We start from the raw sequence: 19,785 nt of genomic DNA, 5'->3' as shown, positions 1-19,785 counted from the left end.
CCCCAAGGGGGCCTTCTTCACGGTGATTATGGCTACATCAGTGATTGCCATCTCAGAAGTACCCATGATCATAATATAGTCAAGCAGGCTGTTACGATACACAGGAAAAGTTTGCTTAACTTTAAAATGATGAAAAATATAAGAACAAAAGTGGTGCAAAACCATACCGGGCAATACATTTAACTGACTCCAATCCAAAGTGTTTCTTGGTGGAAATTGACACATATGGTTATTTGGCACATCAGTTGGAATTTTAACCATTTTAACAACATATCTTTATCCCTTCATCATGAGAGCATGGATCAATGTGCAGAATAAAGAGATGAATTCAGGATGTTTTATTTATGCTGCTGAATACAGAAGATCCCAGTGGACTGACAATGTGGGCCAGTTGCCAGATTGTAGTAGATTCCTCCTCTGAGCACCAGCAAAAAACACTGGGTGTGTATCTATACCCAACGTGCTTATGTGTGTGTGTGTGTGATGTTATATGGACACTTCAAATCAACCCATAAACATTTGTGTGTGAGAACACAAGGGTGCAGCTGTTATACTGTTTACGCGAGTGTGCAATATAATCAATACCAGGTGGAGACAGACACACAGAGATCAATGAGCTGTGATCATGAAGTCTAGGCCGCTTATGATCATTAGTCAGCTGCTAATGAAGTTAGAATGTTATGTTTGCTAATGAGCTCTCCTCTCTCTCTCTCTCTCTCTCTCTCACACACACACACACGCACACACACACACACACACACACACACACACACACACACACACACACACACACACACACACACACACACACACACACGCATGCACACACGCAGCACACACACCAGGGCACCAACCAGGCCAATGGCAAATTTGAGCCTCCACTATTATCCCAAAACACCCTTCACAAACAGCTCAAACTGTTCCCTTTTGGCAGACAGTACATGGTAATGCATGTATATACCGCAAGACTGAAAAACAGCTTCTTTTCTAAAGTGTTGAACGTAGCCTGACAACTTGTACAGTGAGAGGGAACTCTCTACTGTGCAATATGTTCATATGCCATACTTGATTCATTTACATACCAAGCTGCACTTTTATTTGAACATCAGAAGATACTTTAGTACAGAGATTTAAACTGCCTATGACTTTTCAATTGCTTATTTACTTTAATGTGAATTCAGCATTGCTGTGTTATATCTAGTTTCAACTTACTGAATGTGAATATTCCTTATTTTTCTTTGTCTGCACAATACTAGTATTACCTGTAGACTTGTCGTAATTTCTAACAATTCCAGAGATTATCTGCAATGTGTTTTCATATGAAGCATTTGATGCCAAACACAGAAGTCTGGTGGCAATAGAATCAAGAATCAATCAAGAATCTTTGTCATTGTGTTTCCACACAGTGATATTATGATTGGTGACTCCCAGCTATAGATAAAAAATAGAAAAAGGCACTATATACAAAAAAAAAATACTGAAAAGATATAAATATGTAAACAGAGTTAGTGCACATGAACAGTAGGATGAGTATAAAGTGCAGTCCAGTGCAAGACTCAGTTCTATATTGCACATACTGAGTCTGTTGTGTGTGTAGGTCCAAAATGGACTGGACAGCTCTTGGATAAAAATTGTTTTTCAATCTGGAAGTCAGAGCTGTTACTCTCCTGTACCGTTTGCCCGAGGGAAGCGGAACAAACAGTCCATTTCCCGGGTGGGTGGGGTCGGCAGCAATACGTCGGGCCTTCCTCTGGACCTGGCCTGCGTATATTGAGTCCAGGTCTGGAAGAGGACTATAGTACAATAGTAGGAGTAGAGGACAATAGTAGTCCCATCGAAATTCAAATCTCTGTGATTTGGATAGACTTTTTGCAAGTTTATTGCTCTCTCCTCGCCTAGTCTTCTAATTAGTGTTTTTCTTCTTTTGCATCTTTCAGGTTAATTTACAACATAAGTTATCCCAAAGCACTTCATGTAGTAGGGTGAGGGACTGCAATATTATAATAGAGAGAGACATCCAACAAATCCAAACATTCCCTCTGAGCTGCTCTTGGACAAGAAGCAATGGGAAGAGAAACCATCCCTTTATCAGGAAAAAATATCCAGCAGAACCAAGAAAGGCAGTCATTTCCTTGACCAATTGGGATGAGGGTATAGATAGAAATCAGACAAACAATGCCTAAGAGAAAAAACTCTTTCGAGGTTGGTGAGGCTAATAACCTTTTTCATGCTCAAGAATTATGGATGCTGCTTGATAATCATAGATGAATGATAGATGTTTTGAGTTTTGGTGACCCGTGTCCCATTCACAGAAAGATCAAGCTCAAATTTATTTGAGATTTCAAACAATGATAAGATGGACAAAATGTATTACAGCATGAAATGAGGAACATTTTGCTCCTTTTCAACAGACTCTACAATTATTATTACTAAAACGCAGACAACTCTTATTGTGTGTGAATGCTCCCCACAAAAAACAGACAAAGCAGGATCATCTTAAAATGACCGGGAGTCAATCCCATGTCAATAGGATTTATGATAGTAAAATTAGTATCTTTGTTTGATATTTGCTGATATTTTTTAGACGAATTGATCAGTTGTCAAACAAGCACATTATCTGTAACAATCATATAAATATAGTTGCAACCCACATCTATACCACCTTATCTGGGGTCATTGTAGCAGTTCCCAACCTTTCTTGCTCTTGACCACACTAAAGAAATGTATTTAGTAGAGGAGCATTTTAGACAGTGAACATACAGAATAAGTGGTGTGTAGTGATTTTCTTTCTTGTAATGATCTCATAAACTGCACATTGGCTACCTGAGCAGGTAAAGTATTTTGTCTTTGACAATGAAACAGTAAAAGATTAAAGAATATCAGCACCAAAAAATGACAATTGGAAGACAACCAAGAAAAACATTTGTGATAAATGTTGTCCCGTGATTATTTTGGTATTTCAGCCTACAGATTAGAGCCACTAGATTATCTGATTAACAGATGAAGCAGGAAAATCATCAACATTTTATCTCAAACACAAATAGGAAACAAATAAAAATAAATAAATCCAGGTTCCACTTTCTCAAATGTGTGGATTAGCTTTTTTTGCTCTGTGTATATAACTGAGACCAATTTTTACCCTCCAGCAAAACAAACAGTATGTAAATGTCAGCAAAATTGTGATTTTTTTTTTGCAGTTACATTACACAAGTCAAGATTGAAGATATTAATTAGTTTCAGCCCTAAAGATTTATCCGGTTTGCTTCAAGGATTTTGTCTGCTGCTTCCGTATCTGTATTTCTCGAACTTAGGAGAACCCTTTTTGATGATTGATGATCTACAGGCAGATAGACAACGTCCCAGACAGCATCTACTAAACTGTCGGCAGAGATCCAGACTCAGGTCTGAGAGATGGGGCAGAGTAGTGCACAGCGCTCAAGGGAAGAGTGCTGAAGCTGGTTCAAGGGCCAGCTAGTGGTGGCCCAGGGGCTTGGTGGGAGGCGTCCGGTCACATCGGATATAAATCACCTGGTCACAGCTACACAGAGCCTTGTTTAGCCAAAGGGATAGCTACACTCTCTGAGGACAGGCCCGAGTCTTCAAGAAACAGTACCACACGCCATGCATTCCTACATACACACAAATGCACTGGCTGAAAAAGAGAGCATGGAGAAAACTCCAGTAAGGGTTGGACAGATCTCTGGCTGTGGACAGTCTGCCTGTGTGGCAGATGAACAGGACATGAGGTCCCTTTGGAGACTGTTAACCAAAACTAGGTCTGAGTGCAGTTTCATGTCATTTGGAGGTGGACATCGGCATCAAAACCACAAATATCATCAGCCATTATTATTACATGCTAGAAAAAATGAACTTTTTTCTTATCTTCATTCCCAAACCACATCAACTGTTAACTGGACAACATAAGACAGAGTTTGGACAAAGGTTGGTGCAGGTCACAAACTCAAAAACAGCAGGAGCTGATGAGGCCACATGAGACTATATGACCCTTTATATTTAAAACAGTCCATTGAATAGGACTTACTGTGATAGAAATTTGCCTTGCTGCTTCTTTTTGAGTTATGTACATAAATGGCAGCAAATAAAAGCTAATTTAAACAGAACTTTGTCCAACAAAACAACAACTTTCCAGAATAAATCAATTTGCTTCCAATCTCTGGAGTCAAATTCAAATGACCTTGCGTTAAACAATAATTTCACCATGAAGACCAAACAATTGCCCTTCCAGTGCAAAAGGATAAAGATGATGCTGCTACTATGATGCTGCAGGGAATTGGATGCCTGAGGCTGTACATAGAGAAGTCAAGACAGATTCATTACTCAAGAATTTCCTCATTCAACACAAGCTAATCACTGAGCAGGGCTAGCAGATACATTCTTATTACCAGAGGGAAATGGCATTTCTCATACATGCCAGGCTACACACACACACATACATGGCACAATCACAGAGAGAGGTGACACGCGCAGAGGCGTGGCAGACAGTAACAGCCCAATCAAAGCCTGATTGATTTTCAGAGCTCTCGTGGGATTCTGGTCAGTCAATAAGGGACTCTGTTAGACAACTGAGGACATGATGGATCTACCATACATCTTTGCCTTACAGTGTTTCAGCTGTCTTGTACTGGACTACATCACAGAACAAAATCACTGAAATGAAATTTAGTTGATTTATTTCAATAGCAGACATTTCTGTTTTGCTTCTGTTAAAGGTTTGTATGCATCAATAGCATGTGAAGAAGGCCAATAAATATGTTTCATTTTCTCTCTATTATGAAAAAATGTTTTTGTCATTTAAATGGCAAAAGTGACAAGTGGGACCTTTAACATGCTAATACTCTAGAGTTATAAAAAACTAGGTAAAAGCAATGCACAAATGTACAATTTGTTAAAGATATAAAATTTGTACAAATATCTGCAATATTTCACACCTGCCTAAATATTTTACACTAAGGAAAGACAGGAAAGATGCAGTGGAGTGCAAAGTGGTTGCCGTCAGACAACATTTGAAGTCTGAAGTCAAAAGTATGACACATGAACATAATCAATGGACTGAATGGACACAGGAAAGAAATTCCTCAGCGAATATGTAAAAAATCATATCGCCAGTGCTGTGTCAAATAACAGTTGTTTTATTCACAGCAGAGCTCCTTAGCATACTGTAGAGCAGTACTGAGCTCACTGAAGTACTTGGCCATTGCTGTAGGAACTAGCCTGCATCTGTGGCTGTTTCTGTCAGCATGTCAAATCTAAAATTCTCTCTCTGTGCGTGGGGCAGATTAATTATTAATAGCATGTATTTGAGGAGCTTTCTTAGAACCTGCTTCTCGCACGTCACTCAGCCTCAGCTTGTTACTCCTCTTCCTCCCTCTGCTGATGTCACAGCTCCAAGCATTCATCTGCATTTCCCTCTCTTCCCTCCTCAGTGTTCATCTCTTTTTGCTGGCAATAAGAGGGGTGAAAATGTTGGCTTGGAAACCTTGCATCTGGACAACTCAATGCTTTATTTTGCATTTAGAGTGTGTGAGAGCTTTTCCTCCACTCTGCTTTTTCCCCTTGCATCCAAATGGTTCTCTCCTCCATTGCAAGCTACAGAAAAGTAGGGCAGATGCCTCATTTAACATTGGGGTGCAATCATTACACACTGTATATGTTATACAACAAAAAAGCAATAAATCCACCTTCTTTTCTAATAACAATGGTGTAATGCCAGACCTAGGTGCATAAAAATGCTGATGTATAAGAAGATCTGACTTCGTGCAATGACACAAGACAAGAACTTTTTCAATCAATACTGTTTTCAAGCCCAAACAAATTATGGGTGTCCAGGGTGCCTCACTTTATCTTTCTACTTTTTTTTCCTTTTAAACAAGATGCTGCATGGAAAGCCCCCGGTTCCTGACACACTCAGTCAGTCCCAGATAGAAGGAGAAGTGAGCAGCAGCAGATTAAATTATACAGGAGAACCCAGAAATAGCTCCAGTGCCAAGGCCGCATGGACTCGACGCAAGAACACGCCGATGCAAGTCGCCACAGAGCAGTCAACTAGATTAGTCCTGCCTGGATGACAGAATTGAGCCGACTACTGTAGATTTGCCTGCCATGCAGCAAATCTACGCAAGGTGGGATGGATGAGAAAGGAATCATGCACATTTGACCTGTAGTGACCAAAGATTTAGGATGTTAGTGGAGGGATCTCATATGCCTTGAGTGCCCTTTATAAATTTTCAACTGGATGTTCTTAAAAAATCATTCTCCAACTTTCAGCTAAATCTTTCACACTGAACACATGCAAGAGTCAGAGGAAACAGTAATGCTGCTGTACTGCAATTTCTAAAGCATGAACTATTCACCTCTTTATGCTTTACACTTAAACATAACACTTGACAACATCCTGGAAAGACATTTCCAGCACCTGTGAGAAAACCTGTGAGCAAAAAGAGCCATCAGATCATTCATAAATGGGACTAATGTAGGCTATGATACACTTTTATAATCTCAAGCTTCTTTTGAATTGAAAAATATTCTGCTTATATAGACTGCATCAAAAATGTTGCCCTTTTTTTGCCTCTCTCAAGATCTCGATCTTTATCGATGATGGGCACTGAGACCTGCACACACCCTAGTCTGCAATTTCTTACCCAAAACATGCACGAGAGGCAAATCCATGTCCTGGCCCTCCCTGCCAGAGCAGAGGGCAGCGACAGAGACACGGAGGGCATCCTGAAAATAGTGCCACTCAAGGAGTCTCCAGGCTCACGGCAAAAATGCACGGTATTCCCAGAAATTCTTGGTAGTTCCACACAGGCCCCAGCGACATAAATCCATGCCAAATGTGCGAGTTGCACAGAGGGTGGGGAAGAGAATGCTGCTCTCGTTTTCTCAATGATGGCCTTAGTCAGTCTCCCTTCATGTGAGCTCCCCCCCTTGCTCTACCCTCTTGCTCTACCTCCTCCACTCCATCTAGCTGTCTCTCGTTTTCTCACTCAGGCAGAAGGCCTTCCTCTCTGTCCCCCTTGAAGTGTGGTAACTTTATTCCATGGAGCAAAATAGGGGATGTAAGTCTTGGATCTTTTTTTCCCCCTTCCAAAAGTCCTGTCTCCTCAAATGATCCTTGTTTGCCCCTTCTCTCTCTTTCTCTTTCTTTCTCTCTCTTTCTCTGTCTCTCATTACTACCCTCCTCCACCTTAGCCTCCTTACATATCTCACCTCTCTCTCCCACTAAATCTCTTCTGCAAATATGCTGCTCATGTCTGTGCTAATGTCACTTCAAATTTTCATTGGCAATCCCCTCCTCTCTTCCCTCAAAAAATATCGGCAGGATTTTCCAGTGGCTGTGAAGACAGGAGATGAGTGAGACAATCTGCTCAGAATGAACAGGTCCTTGCTGCAGAAGGTGGTGTGATCATTACAAAACACATAACACATCCTTACAATATTCAGGCACTGTATCTGCAATTGCAAGGTCATGTGCACGTATGAACACAAAAATGAACACCGGGGAAAATGTGCATTGTTCTTCTTGCAGTGAAAGAAAGGACACCATTGATGTTGTTAAAATCGTACAAAAGCAAATTCCTGCTACAATTGCATTTATTCTTTTTTTTTCATTCTACCTGCTTTCATTTCAAAAGTACTACTCAGGAAATTTAGTGTTGCACTCCCAGAAAGCTGTGAGACTTGTGAAAGAAACAAAATCAGAAATGGCCATACTTGATGCAGCTCAGGCAGAGATGTCCACACTTTGATAAAATGAGTCAACCTCCAGAAAAACACCAGATCTGTCACGGTGTAATTGAGTTTGGGAACCCCAGAGAGATCACACAGAATGACTCGGAAAGCAGATCACCAATATTTATTGAACAGAATCTTTTTACAATCGCCAGCACTCACTCGCAGAATGGAGGGGATGGGGTCAGGCTCCAGGAAGCAGCAGCCCTCGTCGGTCGGTTGGGGCAGTCCAGGGAGGGGGGAAAGGTCCACGCCCCTTATTTGGCTAGGGCAGCAGGGGTCCACGTCCTTCACTCGAGGATGGCAGGGGAGGAACGCAGGCTGCTCTGGTGGCTGTTGGGCTTCCCAGTACTCGTCCGTCTCATGTCTATCCACAAACTGAGGCAGTGCGATCCACCGTCCCCTGCCGTGTGAAGCCGGTCTTTATAGCAGCAGATGGAAATACACTACAGGTGTGAGGCTCTCTCAGCTGAGACCAATCCACTGATCAGCAGCCACAGAGAGCCCCACAAACTGGTGACACAGCGGTAGGGGAACGGGTGGCCGAAAGGGGGGGCGGGGCTAAGCCCAGCCTGTAACAGTACCCCCTCTCCAAAGTGTGCCTCCTGGCGCACCAAGGGATCCATCAGGGCGGGGGTCTGCAGGTGGGTCCAAGCCGAAAACTAACTAAATGTGTCCCTCACAGGGGCAGGGGGGGCGGCTTCATGCACCCTCACTAGTTCAACAAAACCAAGAAAACTCAGTCTCGCCTTCAGGCAGGCCAGGTTCACAAGTCCAAAACACTCGGATGGATAGTGCGATATGCTGGTCGAGAGTGGCGGCCTCCTCCCGGGAAGCCAACTCGTCCTTGACAGTCTTGCTTAGACCTCTCAGGAAGACTCCTTGTAGGGCCTCCTCATCCCAACCGTTCTCTGCCGCCAGTGTGCGAAACTCCACGGCAAACTCCGCCGCACTCTGGGAACCCTGGCAAAGCGAAAGGAGACGGCGTCCTGCAACCCTGCCTCAGACGGGATGGTCGAAGACCTTGTGCATCTCCTGGACAAAGTCAGCGTAGGAATAGCACGCCGCCGACTGGGACTCCCACACTGCCGATCCTCAATCGCGGGCCGACCCCGTCAACAGGCTGAGGAGGTAGACGATTCGGGAGCGGTCTGATTGGTAAGTGAGGGGCTGTAATTCAAAAACTAATGAGACCTGCATCAGGAATGCGTTGCAGGCCCCCATGTCACCAGCATAATGTTCTGGAACGGGCACGAATGGTTCACACGCTACCGGGGGGCCCCGACCAGCCCCTGCGGAACCAAAATCACAAACAACCGGAGAGGTGTTGCTCATACTCGGCCACGGAGACTGTCGTGTAAACAACACCGACCGCTCGAACACTCTATCTGAAAGTCTGCCCCCCTGTACCAGCATGTTGTGGTTCAATTCGTTTAATTGTTTAAGGAGATTGACATGGTGACCAAGAAGCACCCCTGGCTGGCTACAGCCTGGTGGAGTTGTCGGGGGGCTGGCACAGGTTCTGGCCCGCTCTGGGCAATCTCGGGGTTCAACTGGGTGGATTGTTCTGTCATGGTGTAATTGAATTTGGGAACTCCAGAGAGATCACACAGAATGACTCGGAAAGCAGATCAACAGAATTTGTTGAACAGAATCTTTTTACAATCGCCAGCACTCACTCGCAGAATGGAGGGAACAGGGTCAAGTTCCAGGGACTGGCAGTCCAGGAGGCCCTCGTCGGCTGGTCGGGGCAGTCTGGGTAGGGGGGAAAGGTCCACGCCCTTACTTGGCTAGCGCGGCACTGATCAGCAGCTGCAGAGAGCCCCACAGACTGGCGACACACCGGCAGGGGAACGGGCGGCCAAAAAGGGGGGCGGGGCTAAGCCCAGCCTGTAACAAGATCTGAATGAGACCAGCACCAATATAGTAACCAGAGGACACAAAGTGTCAATTAAATTTGGGAACATGTAGCCATGATGGGAAAAATAACTGTACGTGGGTGAGTGCTGAGTTAAGTTCATCTCAACTTTGAGGTGACTCAATTGAGGAAAGTATCAAAGGGAGGAAAGGAAACTGTTGATTGACACAGTCACTGATGTCACCAAACATGGTTCCATTAACCACAACAAAAATCGAATAGCAGCTTATCATTTCAACCTCCAACGAACTTGAATCGTACAAATGCACTCCGCAATCTGATTTCTGAAAAAGCTACACATTTGATCTTTGAACTAGATTATGTGTAAACTAAAAGATATTAAACATGGATAACTTTTCACTGCTGAGGTGTAGGCTAGCCAGTTTCACCCAAGCAAATGTTTGTGATGGAAAGTATGCAACAGGTATGAAATCAAGACTTTACACTTCCCTTAACTCATACAAGCTAACCTCCATGTCTGGTAAATCACCATGTCTTCTTATTTTCAAGAAAGTTTTCCTATTGAAAACAACATCCTCAAGACACAGTACTGCCCCTAAGTGTACTGTGCTGCATTTTAAAGGTTACTTCACCATAAGGTTGTTTCATGTGAGGATTTTTTGAAAGATCTACTTTAATTTCAGTGTAATTGTGTTATGATCTAAGTCGTCCAATTAAGGCTTTTTTCCAGTCATTGCATTAAATCATGTAAAAATGTCTTTCTACTTGTATTATGTGTGTATTAAAGCAAGAGCAGGCTGGCTGTGACAGAACCCGAATGGTTTAAACTCCCTTTACAGAGCAAAATGCTGCTGGTAAAGTAATCCACCACCACAATGCAGCTTTTGAGACTGCCTACAGATCAGTTGTCAACACCAAAAAACAAACAAGTTTTTGACATAAGATGTGTACATTTTCTTGCTTGATATCACCTGAATTTTCCCTTTGTAACAGCACAAATTATGTATTTTAAAATATATAAATATATATTTTAAGAAATAGGTTACTAGGTGGGCTGCACAGTGGTGTAGTGGTTAGCACTTTCGCCTTGCAGCGAGAAGATCTCTGGTTCGCATCCCGGCTTTCCCTGTGCATGCGTGGGTTTTCTCCGGGTACTCCGGCTTCCTCCCACAGTCCAAAAATATGCTGAGGTTAATTGATCATTCTAAATTGCCCGTAGGTGTGAATGTGAGAGTGATTGTTTGTCTCTATATGTAGCCCCGCGACAGACTGGCGACCTGTCTAGGGTGTCCCCTGCCTTCGCTGGGATAGGCTCCAGCCCCCCCCCCCAGTGAGGATTAAGCGGTGTATAGATAATGGATGGATGGATGGAGGTTACTAGGTGAATTCAGCATACGGAAATAAAACTGCTGTCTGATGATGTGGGGTTTAACCTCCCTGCATATATCTCTGTATGTGTGGTTTTCATCTTCTTGGGTTAACAACATGTGCACATACTGCATTTTTTTTAACCTGCAAGTATTTCTGAGCACAAGGTGAGGGATTGCTCTATGCATGTGTACATGTATATAAAGTACAGCACTGAATCAACATTATATCAGCGGTGCAGGCACATTACATCACTCCACAGTCAGATCTATAAAGGGCTAAGAGCCAATTCATTTTGAGAAAACACCCTCTATTGATCCCCGCTGCTCTCCATCACTTCCACTGTAACAGTTACCTCAATCCATAGGCTAACCTGACACATAATCTGTGTGTGTTTTTATGTGTGTGTTTGCGTATTTTATTAACATAATGTCAGCAAATAAAGACACACTGGAGAAATGCTGCTGGATGTGCTGTGGGAGATTCTGAACTGGATTGTTGTGCCTGTGTTTAGGACGTGACAGCAACTATTTCTCTACAGCCACCTGATCTAAACTGGGTTGCTAGCAGCCTCTAGTGGCCTCCGAATAACCCTCAGACAGTCTGGGTACCAGAAAACTTGATTATGTCTACATATATAGCTCATGCATGTTATTTTTCCTCTCTGGATGCAGCCAGAAAAGCCATTTCAGCGATACTTGACTACCTGCAAAACACACTGATTTCAGGTCTGCAGTTCAGAGCACTGTAGTTTCCCACTACAACATTTTTGCACAGTGAGGCCAGGTTCTTATTCCCTTATTCCCTGTGCAACATACTGGAGCACACTGAAAACAGGCACACAGACAGACACATGCACACACACTTACACATTAGCTTTGTTTCCCACAAAATTGCACCCATGAAAAAGTGAATTTAGGACCACTGCAGAGTAAAACTTATCATTAAATCCCAGATTAATGATATTAGCAGTTTGCTGTACCCATTTAAAGGTGGGAGGAACTCTGATTTACATGTGTATACACTAACAAATGCACAGAGAAAGTGATATTTGATCTTTAGCACCCTGGATAACAATTTTTCAGTAGATATGTCGCTTAAACAAAAAAGAGATAGAAGAAGAGACAAAAGTTGAAGATATGTATTCCACATCGACTCTGGAGTCCCCTCCTCTCATTAGAGAATCCATCACATTAAAGCTTTAATGCTAGAATAACAAAGCATCCATCATGCTGAACGCCGGCCTAGAATACAGTGAGCCATTCAGGGCAGAATCTTCTGGGTGCAGTACCTGCACATCGCTGGCTGCCATTTCTCAGCATGGAAGATAAGTTGGGAGTATATGATAAATACAACAAGCAATGGTTTTCATTCATATGCTGGAGTGGCAGTCTTGCAGGCAAAGAATATAAGGAGCCATTCAGTAGACAGGTTTCTTTTCACCCTCATCTCTTTTGGCTGACTGAAGGACTGTCTAGAGTTAATTTACTGCCGGGGGGGGGATTAGTTAAATGAAAATGAAGGCAAGTAAACACAAAATGCATAGGAGACAAAGAGAAGGGATGAAATGAATAGTGAGAAGGGGAGACGAGGACATGGAAATATAATTTAAACAGAGGCAAAGAGAACATCTGAAGGGAGGAGAGGCAAAAGATAAAAGGAGATGAGAGGAAATCATATAAGAAAATACAAGCAACAGGAATGAGACAGGAGAGGAAAGACAAGGTGAGGAGAGGGGACAAGAAAACTAGATGAAATAGAAAGAAATGATCACAAGGTGAAAGGTGAGAAGAGATGAAAATGAAGAAAAACACAGTGGGAAAATAGAAAGAAGGGAGAAGAGAGAAAAGAGATACAGGAGGAAGAGGGGAAGAAAGTAAGAGACAAGAGAAAAGCAGGAGACATAAGAAGATAACAGAAGAACAAAGGGGACAAGAACAAGGAAAGAGAACAAAAAAGAAAGTCAGTGAAGTAAAAGAAGAGCATAAAAAAGAGGAGGGAAGGAAAAGATCCTCCAGTCAAATAAAAAGAGACTGAAGCGAGAAGAAGGTTACCGTTCCATAGTACCACAATAGAGTCACCGTAGTAACACATATGAAGAAAACCTTTCCACAGCATCAATCCACCTTCCTCTATGCGTTCCTATCTCTTCATCACAAAACTACCATACATTCGCAATAAAACATACAGACCAACAGCAGCTATTCCCATCCCCATCTCCTGTAGTAACCGAGCCCTATCATGTGGGGACTGTGTGAGCCACGTTGCCATGGAAACTGAACACCTCACAGCGGTCCTTGGAGGGAAGACACAGAGCCTTACCTCTCCACTTTCACCTCCCAATTGGTCATGTGACCGGCTTGAGTGCTGCAGCTGGAGCAACAGAGCAACAACAGACTGAATGTTTGTCTTGTACACTGCAAAAGATGGAACAAAAATGCTGTTTGAAGGGAAAATAGATTTATGTGTCCGATCAAACAACATGGGGGCACTGAAGAGCTCTCACAGTGGTTCTGGGGCAGCTTTGCTGGTCACTTATATATACTACTGATGAGCCAAGAACTTTAATAGATCGACCTATTTTGCTTTTGTTAGTGTTAAAAAAAAAAAGCAAAAATGTCAAAGATGATGGCCTCTTACTCAAGTTTTGACAACCACATAGCACTGACAAGGTACATATCATGCAGTTTATTCTCCTTAAAATTATAAATTGCATTTCCAAATAAATAGCCAGTATTGTCATAATGTTAGTCAGGGTAACCCATAATTTGTGTCAAAACTATACTTCTTGTTCAAATGAATGCTACAACCCTACTTTCTTCGAATAAATGAAAGCAATCTGCCACAACTATCCCAATAAATGAGGATATTTTCAAGAAATGTGAATCTACACCATACAACAATTACACAGGTGGCTGGCCCAGAATTAATAAAGGATTACATTAAATTCAAAAAATACTTGAAACAAGGTGAGTTACACTAGGAGATGTTGACATATCTACAGAAATAAGAATTTAAAGACACAATTTTAGCTAAAAATTTAATTTTTGCAGTGATCAAATAAAGATTTTATCATGCTGCCTACACAAATGTTCTTGCAGAGGTAACAATAGTACAAATGTGGACCTTTCCTGGGGGTAGAATATCCATGCCTTAACCATTCCTGGGCACAGGGTACATCCCTGGTGACAATCATTTGGCCCATTTTACAATATACAAGGTAAAAGAATTGGAGATGTGGCTGAACTGTGTCTCACTGTAATGACCAAGCAGGGGTCAGTTAAAAAAATGGTCCAAAAAATGTCATTCACAATTGAATTATCGATAATTTATATATCCAAGTATTTCTGGGAGAAAGAAAAATTCAAACAAAAGAAAATTCTTTGGAAAAAAAGGCCAATGCTGATAGGACAGACTGAACAAAAGCTGTGACTGAATAAACATAATGGGTTAGGAATTCATTGTATATTGCATATAATGAGTGTGTGTCTGCAAAGACACTAACGAGCTCCATGCACATTTGCACACACATAGAAAAGGAGTGCGACAGTGGGAGCGTAGTGGGATTGAGCGCGGGTGTAGAGATAAGGAGCTGCGGCAATGGGGTGGGGGGATTAGCTGCTGGTGTTAGCGCTGGTGGGAGAGTGTTGGGGCTTGAAGAGACGGGTGGTTGCAGCACTGCATGCTACGGCGTCACCAGTAGCAAAAAAAAATATCCCGTCATCACCAGACTTTATAACCACTGCTGACCAAATGGTTCGCTCACAGTCGAGGGAGAGCTACAGTACTCCAACACTCAAGATCTTACAACTGATATTTACGTCCAGGATCGAAGGTTTTCATGGTACAAAATTTTGCCATACATAGGGATTAAAATGAAGGATAAGAGGGCACATAAAACTTACGATAAAATTTTCAGTAGGGGACAGATTATTTTTAAAAACTGCTGCAGTGCATTGCACTGATTTTGGTCACTGTTTACAGCCTACTAAAAAAGAAAAAAGGCAGGGGGAAAAAATTACCTCCAAAAAAGATCCCACTCATCGCTATTCATTCAAAGATCACCTCAGGCATTCCTTCTGATGTCCTTGTATGTGTGCAAGTGAGCATGTTATAGTGCATAAGAGGAAACTGTGCCATTTAGGCATACAAGAGTTGTTACACATGATTGATTATCTGCTAAAGGAAAGCACAAAAGCTGTCAGTGCAGTGCAGTTCCAGTTAATATGACTGACTCTAAGAAGACAGGCAAAGACACAGAGTTTGCATTTGGCTGATACCATTCAGTGAACTCTGCTTGGCCTTACACATTTGCCAAAAGACCATCGGAATATGTCATAGAGATAACAAGCAAATATAGAATGGCATGCAATGACAGGAACTGATTAAGGAAAAGCAAGGGCTCTTTCTTTGGATTGCCCCCCCCCCCCCCCCCCCCCCCCATAATGGTGCATTACAATTCTGCAGTTGTGAAAGCAAGGTGACCCTATGTATCATTAGGAACTCTGATTTGCTCCAGGTAGATGATGCAAGTACCAGGTCGTAGTGGCATGAATGAATTCTGATCTCCATGGTTCCCCTCCATCTCTATCTGGAGCAGCTGCCTGGAGACTGCTTGGAGATGTAACACTGACCTTGAATCAGTACTTAGAGGAACACCAACCAGTCCTCCAGACCAGCTTGGCCACTGGTCCATGACCAGTGGCCAAGCTCTTTTTCACATCGACGTCATTTGGTGCTTGAGGTAAAGCCAGCTGTATGCATGTCACGGTTGAGTGGTGTACTTTAGACCGAGGCCTATCCTGATGTATATCGCATGCAGAATGATATATTCTCAGGCAATCATTGCAGAAGAAAGACACCTACATACGTTGATGTGAGACAAGAGAGACAACATGTGCAGAACTCGTCCTCTAAGTCCAGTGAATCCCATCTCAGTTTCCCATCCATCCACACCATCCCTTATCCCCCCTCCACAAAGTCTTACCTTGTCTCGTTTGGCCCCCTTCAGAGGAAAGAAGCAGGCGAAGAGGAACTTGCCCCAGCTGATGACGGCAGCCAGGCACCAGTTGAGGCGAGCCATGCCTGCGTCTGTCCCGTCTTGACTGCCAGCCTCTTATGTCTCACCCCACCCCCCTGGCTTTGGGATAGGATCCTGCAACAACCCCACCTCCCCCCCAAAAAGAACGATGTCAAGCAAATAAGAACACGCAGACAGGAGACCCTTTTGTCCTAGTCCGTGGAGCTGATGTGAAGTGAAAATCTTCCTTCAAGTCACACGACGGTTGGGGATTTATTTTCCTTTCAGGTTTTTTTTTTTTTTTTTTGGTAATCTTAGATACCTGTCTGGCTGTGTCTGCAATTCCAAATTGTAGGGAGACAAAGGGGGGCTACTGGCATTCCACAAATGGACTAGACCCTTGGATGGTCAAGAGGGACCCAATGAATCAAGAGTCTAAAACTGTCCTCCTGTCTTTCTATCCATTTGTCTTTCCCCCCCTTCTTTCGTTCCTCTGTCTCCACAGTCTGGTCTAGATGAGTCAGTCCTCAAAGTGTGATGAGCACCGTTGGCTGTATAATGCGAAGAGCCCGTTGCTGATCGACGACACTGTTACACATGCACACATGCACGCTGGCATGCCCGCACTCACTGTGTCTCACACACACGCACATACACTCGCCTGCAAATAACGCTGTCCAGGCACATACATCCACAGGCAGAAGAGCCCCCTCTCATCGCACGGCTCTCCTCCAGACTCAGGATCCCCGGTGCATCGCACTCACACACTCTGCTTACACACACTTGTCCATCTCTCTCTCTTTCGCTCTATGCTGCTCTCACACATACACACATGCACTGATGCTGCAGCACTTACTCAGTCAGAGCGGGAGGAGGGGAGCAAATGAGTGAGGAGGGGGGAGAAAGGGAGAAAAGACTGGGAGCAGAATGGTTGGAAGCGACAGAAATAAAGGGATGGATAACAGAAGGGGTTTCTATAGTTAAGAGTGTATTCATTCAGTCCTTGTATTTCAGAGTTGGAGTCACTGAGGACAATAAGGTGATAGGTAAGAGGTGGAGGAATGACAGAATGGACTGCAAGAGTGAATGGAGGAGTCAAAATGGATGGACTAAAGACATCAAGAGACAAAATGGAAAACAGCAACAAAAAAAGAGAGAGAGAGAGGCAGGAGAATGTGTTTTAGAATTTTGAGCAGAGACTAGTGGTGAACACATGCCAGCATGCGCATTACACACATACACAGAAACAGACGTGTAGCAGCCGTCACAGTGCAAGGCTGATACAAGGCAGGCACAGGGTGATGATTGTAGTGTGTGTGCAGAATTGGGTCTAAGGGAGCGAAGGAGGGATGAAAGAAAAGGATGGAGGATGACAGAAGAGGAGAGGAGCAGGGTGTTGAATCATTGTGTCTTGTGTGATTATTTCTCTTTATCTCTCTCACGCACTCTCTCTCTCGCTCTCTCTCTCTCTCTCTCTCTCTCTCACACACACACACACACACACACACACACACACACACACACACACACACACACACGCACACTCGACTGCAGGTGGTGCACGGGCTTGTTCACTCTGCTGCAGTCTCTCTACGCTTCAGTGGAAGCACATTCTCACTGCAGAACGCTTTTCTCTGCTGCCCCCCCACCCTGATTCAATCCCCAACCCCTCCCAACCGGCACACCACCACCACACCAACGCGATCACAACACATCAAAGCAATGAGAGAGGGAGATAAAGTGTAGAGAGGATGCTGTTCTGTCAACCAAAGCCAGCTTTGCCTGAGGGGTGGCGGCTAGTGTTAGGGTGGGGGTGTTTCGGCAAATTGTTTGGCTATATGGAAATGCGCTGGCAAAAAAACAAAAAAACAAATCTCTGCAACTGCTTTCAAAACATGAAGCAAATAATGCTTTTTTAGCTATCCACAATATATACACAGGGTACATGATATGTTTTCATCATCATTTGCCTGTCTCTCTTTCTGCCATCAGGAAAACGCAAAGGCTACCATGACAATTTTTATGAAACGTGGTTGAGATCTGCAAACACTGCGAAAAGAAGAACTCCTTTTGGTTTTGGTGTCATAGAAGGGGGAACTGTTGGCCTTGACAGAAGTCTACATTCTCCAAGTGCCCTTGTAGCCTATGCTATGCATTGTTTATTGCTCAGCTGGAATGAATAAATAAAAGGACAGTGGATTGCTCCCTCCAGGTCAGGGATGAGTTCCAGCCCAAGCAAAGTTTAAGCATCTCAAGATCTTGTTCATGAAAGTTGGGGCATGAGATGGACATCCAGTAATGTGAGTCTGTGCCAAAACCCATCTGTTGAAGACTGAAACTGGTAAAGCTGAGCTGGAAGGTAAAGCTTTCAGTTTACCCATTGCATTATGTTCTGACCATCAACTATGGTCAGGAACTCTGGTTAATGGCCAAAAGAATGAGATTGTGCACAAAAGTGGCCAAAATATGTTTCCTCTGTAGTTTTTGCTGGGCTTAGCCTTAGATGCAACGTGAGAAGCTTGGTCATCGATATGAGAGCTCCGGGTAGAGTTCCAAAGAAATGAGGCAGCTGTGGTGTTTTGAACATTAAATTAGAATGCCTACTGGGTGCCTTCTTTATGAGGTTTTTTGACCAGGAAGCATAACCCAGGACACACAATTCACTGGATTGTCTCATATATATATATATATATATATATATATATATATATATATATATATATATATATATATATAAAAAAGTGCTGTCAAACGATTAAAATGTTTAATCAGATTAATCACAGGGTTGCTGTGAATTAATTTCGATTCACGACGATTAAATATCTTTCATTTTTAATCTATATTAATCACGTTTCATTTTGCATGAGGAAACAGATTCAAGAAAGAAGGGAATATATATGCATTTAACATGTTTATTAAACACCTGTGCTTTGATGAAAAAAACTCTTTCCTGCAGAGTGTGCCTATTACTGTAAGCTGATGGACTGTTCCATCTTTGGGGTTTTTTTGTATTCAAAAGGAGGGCCAACATTCTGGGGTATTCAACTAAAATTCAAAGAGGTCCAGTCAGAGAAAATGTATTAAAGCAAAGGTCCAGAAAATCATAATGTCTAACTTGAATTAGTGTGATATATGTTGATGTAACCTAGTAGTTTTATTAGTGTCTACATGTAATCAATAACTGATCATCAAATCAAATAAATTCAGTATGGTTCAGAAACATTTTGACAACATTTAATAATAAATAACTTTTAATATAACTGTACATCTGAAAATAAAGTGAAATAAAGTGTTGAGCCAAATATAGTCAACATGTGCAGGATGACTCTCCTCTTGGTGTCGATTTGTTTATTACTCCACCAAGGAACAGAGGAGTTATGTGACGATCGGCGTACGTTTGTCTGTGAATCTGTCCGCCTGCAACATTACTCTAAAACAGACAAACGGATTTGTATGAAATTTTCAGGGAAGGTCAGAAATGACAAAAGGACCACCTCATTAGATTTTGGCAGTGATGCAGCTCATAGTCTGGATCCACAGATTTGTTAAGGATTTTCCATTGCGAGATATAGCGGCTTGGACTGCGTCACCGTAACCATGACAACAAGTGAACGCTGTGTCAGTTACGCAGTTAAGCGGAGGCATAGTGAGATGCACCTTGATGATATAGCCAGTCATAGAGGGCAAGTGTGAGAAGCCAGTGTACCCTGGATTAACTGTAAGTGTGGACAGTTGCTGCCGGTTCAATAAAGTGCCTCATTCTCCCCCT

The 19,785-nt window shown here is 42.9% G+C and overlaps 1 protein-coding gene across 9 annotated transcripts in view; it reads right to left on the bottom strand.

Moving 5' to 3' along the window:
* Window positions 1–16,810, bottom strand: part of tns1a (tensin 1a) — a 183,568-nt gene extending 166,758 nt beyond the window's left edge. For 7 of the 9 annotated variants that reach the window (XM_055008583.1, XM_055008584.1, XM_055008586.1 and 4 more), the window contains exon 1: window positions 15,984–16,810. In XM_055008583.1, the coding sequence (XP_054864558.1) occupies window positions 15,984–16,079 (96 nt within the window). In that variant the 5' untranslated portion in view covers window positions 16,080–16,810. The remainder of the gene's footprint in view (window positions 1–15,983) is intronic. The other 2 variants (XM_055008589.1, XM_055008591.1) reach the window with 1 other exon arrangement.
* Between the last annotated feature and the right edge of the window lie 2,975 nt (window positions 16,811–19,785).

Source organism: Amphiprion ocellaris, chromosome 24 (genome assembly GCF_022539595.1).
Source record: "Amphiprion ocellaris isolate individual 3 ecotype Okinawa chromosome 24, ASM2253959v1, whole genome shotgun sequence".
Lineage (NCBI taxonomy): Eukaryota > Metazoa > Chordata > Actinopteri > Pomacentridae > Amphiprion > Amphiprion ocellaris.
Note: the sequence above shows the minus strand (reverse complement) of the source record. Positions and strands in the feature narration are given on the sequence as shown.